This window comes from Vicia villosa, linkage group LG6, assembly GCF_029867415.1.
Source record: "Vicia villosa cultivar HV-30 ecotype Madison, WI linkage group LG6, Vvil1.0, whole genome shotgun sequence".
In the NCBI taxonomy this organism is placed as follows: Eukaryota; Viridiplantae; Streptophyta; class Magnoliopsida; order Fabales; family Fabaceae; genus Vicia; species Vicia villosa.
The window spans coordinates 132,967,800-132,976,348 of NC_081185.1; the positions used below are offsets into that span (position 1 = coordinate 132,967,800).

The 8,549-nt window shown below is 33.5% G+C and overlaps 1 protein-coding gene across 4 annotated transcripts; it reads left to right on the plus strand.

Annotated features, from left to right (window-relative positions):
• The first annotated feature begins 2,795 nt into the window (after positions 1–2,795).
• LOC131610057 (transcription factor PIF1-like) lies at positions 2,796–7,984 on the plus strand. Of its 4 annotated transcripts, XR_009286395.1 has the most exons (9): positions 2,804–3,060; positions 3,148–3,712; positions 4,775–4,870; positions 4,960–5,025; positions 5,147–5,212; positions 5,300–5,662; positions 5,867–5,918; positions 6,178–6,272; positions 7,001–7,123. XR_009286395.1 is itself a non-coding variant. In XM_058881922.1 (8 exons), the coding sequence occupies exons 1-8, from the start codon at positions 3,020–3,022 to the stop codon at positions 7,222–7,224; spliced, it is 1,473 nt and encodes a 490-aa protein (XP_058737905.1). In that variant the 5' UTR covers positions 2,796–3,019; the 3' UTR covers positions 7,225–7,984. The 4 variants fall into 4 exon arrangements, 3 of the variants coding, with proteins under 3 accessions (XP_058737905.1, XP_058737906.1, XP_058737907.1); XM_058881922.1 differs by lacking the exon at positions 6,178–6,272 and having other exon boundaries at positions 2,796–3,060; positions 7,001–7,984; XM_058881923.1 differs by lacking the exon at positions 6,178–6,272 and having other exon boundaries at positions 2,796–3,060; positions 5,318–5,662; positions 7,001–7,984.
• The last annotated feature ends 565 nt before the right edge of the window (positions 7,985–8,549 follow it).

Below are 8,549 nucleotides of genomic sequence, written 5' to 3' on the forward strand. Positions count from 1 at the left end.
TCCATTGTTTATTAAAAGAATTATCGAAAATTTCAAAATTCCCGATATATAATTTTCTAAAATTCCCGAAAATTTAAAATTTTCGGTGGCAATATACTAGAAATTTTGAAATTTCCGGTTTGATTATACCGGAAATTTTATAAAAAAACAGGAAATCTTACTGTTAGTCATCAAATTTCCGGTATCGCCTGTGAATTTGAAAAATGCGGTATGTCACGTAAATTTGAAAATGTTTTAGAATTTTTACATGTTGGACATTTTGGTCTTTTCATTGTGTTTGAGGGTACCTTGGGGTGACATGTTAAATCCTTCTGGTGTATGAATGACACGTTTGGGCTTGGTGTTGATTGGCCCAACATCATTAGACTCGTTGGGCATATCACCAGTTGGCCCATCTCTAGTAGCTAGAGCTGTCAAATGGGTCGGCCCGGCCCAGTCCGGCCCAGCCTGATGGGCCAACGTGTTTTAATGGGCTGGCCCGGCCCAGCCCATTTGTTAAATGGGCCACATAAAATGAGTCCGGCCCATTTTTCAAAAGCCCGTGCGGCCCGATGGGCCAGCCCGGCCCGTATTTCAATATTATAATTTTAATTTTATAAAAAGGATGTAATGAATAAATGCAATACAAGATAAGTAGAAAGTCATCATAAACGTATATAAGTGATGTTTAAAATATTTATGCATAAATATATATGAATACCACAAAATCATCCATGTAAAAGTATAAAATAACTTAATATTATCATCAATACTTATCAAATCTTCTCTACATCTCACAACCATTTCCTTGATCACATCATTTTGAAAATATATCTTGATCCTCTTTAACTTTTATTTATGACTTGAAAACACATTTATAAAATCATATCTTATCTCAATCTTTTTTCTCCAAAATTTACCAAAATCTTTTTTTAATGGGCCAGCCCGAAGCCCGCTTGGCCCGGCCCGGCCCAGCCCATAAAAAACATAGGCCCGGTGGGCTGGCCCAAAAAGATAGGGTCATGTTTTTTTAAGGTATTTTGCGGCCCGGCCCGCGCTAAATTGTAGGGCTTATAGGCCGGCCCAATGGACCGAGCCCATTTTGACAGCTCTACTAGTAGCCAAAGGGGATAGGTATGTAACATTCCGCAACGGAACAGAAAGCATAACAATATTGTAGTTCTCTATTCTCTCATCCTTTGTCACAAGTTCTCTATGCAACATGTGTATCACCCACAATAGTGTAATGTTTTGACATGCATCAAAAACACCTCACCATAGATCCCTCTATGCTTAACTTCATTTCTTCAAACACTTATAAAAACAAACCTTCACCAATGTGTTACACCTTATTAGAAGTAGTGATTACCCACTGGATCATTTTAAAATGTACAATTAACATTGACTTTCATTATCATCCCAATCAACCCTATTTCATATTGCCAACGATAAACATTGTGGTATACTATTTAGTATTTTAATATTAGGAACGACAAACATGATGATATATTATTTAAGGCGATAAAGAATGCGTTAAAATTGTACATAGAAAAAGCGCGTAAGAAAAAGAATAAGATTTACATATAGAGATAGATAATGAAAAGTGGAGATTTGAAATGGAATTTTTTTTAGTATTATATTTACACTTTTGTCAATAACTAAACAATGGACTTTTAACCTTGTTTTTTTTTTATGAAGGTGGAGTTGTAAATTTGTTTAAATTAGTCTATTAAAAATATTTACATAAATTATATTATTTAAAACATCAATTCATTAATATACACTTACATTGAAGTAAATTTTACACGGTCCGAACATGTTTCAGTTTTAAATTTTTTTTTTATATTTTTAAAAATAAGTTTTATAAAAATTGTTTTTTAAAATGTTACCATTTTTTTTATATTCTTGTTTTCTAAATTAAAATACTAATTTTAACATCTTATAAATAAACATATAGCATTGAAAATTAAAACATAATCAAAATTGCAATTTTTTAAAAAATAATATATTTAAAAAATAATTTTTATTAAAATTTACTTACAAAAATTTCAAAATTGAATAATTTTTTGAAATTTAAATATAAAAAATTAATAAAATAATAAAATATTTAAAATAATATTTTAAAATTAACTATTCAAATCAAATTTTTATTTAAAGCCTTTATAAAAAAAATTTGTAAATATTTTTTACACAATTATATAATGCTATAAAAATCAGTTTTTAAAAGAAAAATCAAAACAAACGTATCCATTTCTGTAATTGCCTGGCAAGATTTAATTATTGTTTGATTTTTATTTCAACTACACCTAAAATAATATAAATGTGTGATTTGGGTATAAAATGTTTTATAATATACTCCTCTATCCCAAAATAAGTATTTTTTTTTAATAAAAAGCCGTCTCTAAATAATGTTTTTTTATTTTTCTAATGTAATATTAATTAAATTTTATCAATTTTATTCTTAATAATTATTGTTTACACTCTTTAGAAGTTATGACAATATACAATAATCAATAATAATTAAAGTTAATTTTATAAAAATATTACTTTTGTTGACTCAATGATTATTTTTTTTTTTAATATATCGATAACAACCTAACAACTTTAAAAGACTTTTTTTTAGACGGAGAGGATAACAACATAAAACAATAACATAAAAATTAAATTAATTGAAAAATTCTATCACATTTTATTCAAATAATAAATTTTAACATAAATAATTTCAACTCCTTTTAAAAAAAATCCTTTTGTCAGTCAAAAATTTGTCATCCGAACACGTTCCAAAGAAGAAAAAAGAGAGAGGAGAAAATGAATGCAAAGCGTCAAAAAAGTGTTTCGTCCTTTAGCTTAGCATTATTCGAAGAGAAACAGTTTTCTTATCTCTGGGTTTTTGTGGCCTCGCTCGTCTGCTGTTCTGTTCTTCTGACTTTTTCTCTGTTACTGTATTTATTTCTAAGGCCAATCAACATACATGCAACCCCAAAACTAAACTTAAATTACAATATTCAATTTCTACTGCAAACTGTGTAACTCGTCGCCAATGGATCAACAAGGGTTACTTCGCCCTAAGAAACCCTTCATGTAACTTCTCATTTCATCTTTTTTCTCTTTCTATTCTTTTTTTTTTTTAATTTTTAATTAACCAAAGAGTTATGAAAATTGAAACAGTGCAGACGATGAGATCATAGAGCTACTATGGCAAAACGGTCAAGTTGTCACGCAGACTCAAAACAACCGCCATATCAACAAACCACCGCCGGTGACAAACTCTGACGACTCCACTCCCGGCGGAAGGGAGAATCAACATCTCTTCATGCAAGAAGGAGAAATGGCTTCGTGGCTTCATTATCCTAATGATGATGATTCTCCTTTCGATCCATCTTTCTGCGCCGATTTTACCATGATAACTCCACAACGGAGGTCCGAGCCGGTGCCTCCGAACTTCGCATACTTTGCGAGGCACGGTGTTAGAGCTGAACCAGAACCGTTGTCTAGAAGGGAATCAACAATAGTAGATTCGTGTGACACGCCGGCTGTGATGCTAACGGCGGTATCGGAGACGCTAAGAAGCTCAGCTGAGCCAACGGAAGTAGAAACCGGCTTGACGGCGCCTTCAACGACGTTTGACGAACCAGATGGTTCGAGTAGCGATGTAGAACCGGTTCGGGAGGTAGCGGAACGGGACCGGAAGCGGAAGGGAAGGGAGGAAGAGGAATGGAAGTATCAAAACGAGGTGAATGAGTTAACTCAGTGCTGTTTAGTTTGTTGTGTCATTTTCAGTATTCAATTGTAAATTCCCTATGAGGTGTCGTTACACAGTTTCACAGTTACACAGTTACACAGATCAACGCATCATAAAAGTAAAGTAATGCATTCACCTAAGTAAAGTAATGCATTCGCCTAATATGCCACGTGTATGGTCATAATTTAATGATATAGGATATGCATAATACTCCATCTATTCAAAAATTGTTTAAAATTTTTGAATGATAGTTGTGCCACCAATTCCCTTTACCATAACCTTGAATTCAATTCAAGTGTCATTGGTTAGGTTAATATATACGAGAAATGACAGTTTTGAGTAGATATGGGGCCTTAAATGTCATGGGAAGTTTTGAGTAGATTTGGTGGCTGCATGATCTCATGATCATTTTGAAAGCTGCATTGTGCGTCAACCTCTTAACATATAGGCTGTCATGATGCTGTGTATGAGCCACTTAGCTGGTCTAAAGTTCTCTGAATGCATATTCTATTCAATGGAAAAGTTCTACAAATATGAACATTTAGAAAAGGCATTATGTATGGTACATGGTTTTTACGGGTGAAACATTCCACACCCTTATATGAATCGATAGAATACCTTAGTAGTCGAACTAAGTAGAAATTTTTAGCTGAACATAAATACTGGTGAAACATTCCACACCCTTATATGAATCGATAGAATAACTTAGTAGTCGAAGTAAGTAGAAATTTTTAGCTGAACATAAATACATACCAGGTACTCATCATGATATTTTTTGTTCCGATGCTGGTCAGAAAAGGTGTAGGCATTATTATGAATGAGGATGATGGTAGACTAGGCAAGTAATGTTAACGAATAATACATGCTCCGAAACAGAAAACAAGTGATTCAGTATATTTGGCATTGGGGGAGAGGACATGTGACTGTAATGACATGTTATTTTACAACGTAACTTTTTAAAATTTTTATCTTTGATTGTTTTCCTCCAATTTGTTCAAACTAATTTCATTTGCAACCTCTATATTCTTATTTCTATTTGTCTTGCTTTAAAAGGATATTGATTTTGAATATGCGGAAGCCAAAAATAAAACCAGTGGAACATCAACAAAGAGATCTCGTGCTGCTGAGGTCCATAGTCTCTCAGAGAGGGTCTGTTGTCTCTCCAAACATTTCTTTGAGTTCATATATTTTATGTCGTTTATTTTAACTTGAAAGTTTTCACTTTGCATTACATGCAGAGGCGCCGTGATCGGATTAATGAAAAGATGAAAGCTCTGCAAGAACTTATACCTCGATCTAATAAGGTAAACTGATTTTTAAGATTTCCCAGTTCTTTATTTTGTTGATGATATAAGAGGCGGGATTTTAGATTTTATTTCCTTCCTCATTTTTATTTCTAATTTTTCTCCTACTCGTAATTCATAGTCTGACAAAGCGTCTATGCTGGATGAGGCAATTGAGTACTTGAAGTCACTGCAGTTACAAGTTCAGGTAGATTCCTCTACGTGTTTGTGATCTTTACAAACAGCCATGCAACTATAGTACCAAGTTGGTCATGTAGTTTCATTTTTTAAACAGAGAATACATCATATGCAGATGATGTCCATGGGATGTGGCATGGTACCAATGATGTTTCCTGGAATCCAGCAGTGTATGCCATCAATTGGAATGGGAATAAACAGGCCAGTAATGCCGTTTCCCAATATGTTTTCTGGTTCTGTTTTGCCTGCAAATTTTGGACCAAGGTTCACAATACCTCCTTTCCACACGCCGCATGTTCCTACACCTGATTCATTCACAATGTCAGCAGCAAATCTGGTAGATAAGAACATGCCCACATCAGTTGGAACACATGATTCAAATAAGTCAGGTATCCCAAACGTCACTGATCCTTATCCACAATACCTTGGACCTCACCAGACGCAGTTTCAGTTAATGCAGGTATTTTCCTCTAATGCTATTTCTTATTAGGAGTTTTTTAAATAATGTGTGAAGTAACTTCTTGCACATGAGATCCGTTGGATTTGAAAAACAAAACTTAACTAGTAAGAAAACTTTTGTTTTGCAAAGTTTCATTGTAACTTTGTTTTTTCCAAAGAAATATCAAAATGATGTAAATGTTTATGAGTCCATTTCCATGTGTAGAATCAGACAATGAACCAACCAAATGCCAGCAAGTTAGAAAGCCGCCAGTCAGGTAAATTACTGTATCTTAGTGTTTTTCCGGATTTGGTTAGCTTAGGTGAATATAAAAGAATGGTTTATTATTTTGAGTCTTAGTATGTTCCTGTGTTGTTTACCATTTCAATAAAGTCTTCTATCTTCCGGAACCAATTTACCTTCAATTTGAATTTATACTGAATCCTTATTATCGAATTTGTGCTGAATCCTTATTATACGGTAGTATTAAACTTGGCAGCTTCTAAGTATCTCCATTTTTTATTGATGATGTCCAGGAGATAAATGATAATTTGATAGTTACAATCAAGAGCTTACGGAAATGGTGCTGCTTATTATTGTATAGCTGTTACCGCCACTAGCTATCAAAATGGTACTACTAGAATTATTGTAAAGTCAATATTTTACAGAACATGGATAACTATGCATAATAAAAAATGGATTGCATATTGCAGTTATATTTTCTGCCACCCATATGCCAAGTTTTGTAGTGTAACAGAAGGACCTTTTTATCAGTTCTCAGTTGCAAGCTAATCTATGCATTACACCGCTAACATGTAAATTATTGTAACATAGTTTTCTCTGGTTTTTTGTCTTCCCTCATTGACACTTTTTCTTTTTACAAATTAATTTGCCAAGTTTAATACCACCGTATAATAAGGATTCAATATAAATTTGAATCGAAGGTAAATTGATTCTGGTATGGAAAAGGACTCATAAACGTTAACATTGTTGTGATCTTTCTTTGGAAAAAACAAAGTTTCAATGAAACTTTGCAAAACAAAAGTTTTCTTATTAGTTAAGTTAAAAGTAAAATATCAAGTTTTACACAATAATATCGAAGAAGTTTTGTTTTTCAAATCCAACGGATCTCATGTGCAAGAAGTTACTTCACATATTATTTAAAATAAATCCCAATCAGAAATAGCATTAGTGGATAAAATACATGCATTAACTGAAACTGCGTCTGGTGGGGTTCAAGGTATTGTTGATAAGGATCAGTGAAGTATAGGATACCAGACTTATTTGAATTATGTGTTCCAACTAAGGTGGGCATATTATTATCTACCTGATTTGCTGCTGGCATTGTGAATGAATCAGGTGTAGGAACATGCGGCGTGTGGAAAGGAGGCATTGCGAACCTTGGTCCAAAATTTGCAAGCAATGCAGAACCAGAAAACACATTAGGAAACGACATTACTGACATGTTTATTCCCATTCCAATTGGTGTCCATATACTGTTGTATTTCGGGAAACATCATAGGTACCATGCCACATCCGATGGACATCATCTGCATAACTTGTACGCTATGTTTAAGAAATGAAACTACATGACCAACTTAGTACTATAGTCACATGATCGTTTGTAAAGATCACAATACATTTAGTTGTACTCTCTGGTTAAGAAATGAAACTACATGACCAACTTAGTACTATAGTCGCATGACCGTTTGTAAAGATCACATATACATAGAGGAATCTACCTGTACTTGTAATTGCAGTGACTTCAAGTACTCAATTGCCTCATCCAGGCTGGGGGTGTTCATTGGTTCGGGCAAATCCGAACCAACCGGAATCCAAGTGTTTGGTTCGGGCATTTTTTTAGTTCGGGAGGAAATCGAACCACACCAATGAAATCCGTTGTTAATTGGTTCGGGCATCGGATTTTCAAAACTCTACCTGCGGACCCGTCTATCCGAACCAACCATAACTAATTTGAACAGTTTATATCATAATTATCATGGAAATTAGTATAAAGTATTCAACTTCAAGAAGAAAAAAATGAAATTCTATTTGAGACATTTATAATTTATATGGAGAAACGAAAAAAAGTTAGGAATTTTATATTATTATTGAAATTTAGTGGATGTAGTTTAGATATTTTTTAAAAATACTTGTACACATTTGTTGTTAGTGTATCCGATCAGTCCAACCTAAACCAGCCCGTTGTTTCTCAGTTTGGTTCAGTTTGGACTTTATTGCAAATGTGTGCAAATCCAATCCAAATCAATCCATATATTTTTGACTGGTTTGAGCATTGAATACTCTCAAAACCGAATCAAACCGGTCCGTGAACACCCCTACATCCAACATTGATGCTTAGTCAGACTATGATTAGAGAGTAGGACAAAAATTAAAAATATAAATTAAGAAGGAAAGAAAATGTAAAATCCTGCCCCTTATATCATCACTATTCATAATTTGCATATAATTTATATATATACATGCATAATTCATCAATTAATTATATAATAATGAATTAACTTATCACCAATAATCAATTAACATCCAAATTCATCAATCCATTCGATCATTGTAATTAAAGTTATTTCATAATCGTTAATCATCACGTAATATTACACCTTAAGAAAAACAATTAAATCAGACCCTTAATTGCACCTTTATTCTCTTAGGGCCTCGCCATGAGATAGTAATATGTGTTAGCTTTCCAATGGTTCAATCCACGTCTCAAACGGAGTCACGAAATTCAAGTTATGATGAAAACTATATTTTAACAAAAGCAGCCTAATCAGTGAAGGCTGGATCGTCACCGTAGCTGGCCCCGGTAAGTTCTTTTACGATGCCCTACATTGTTGTAGAATGCAGAATTTTATGTTTTTCATCGTTGAAGGTCTATCGGACCTCCAAT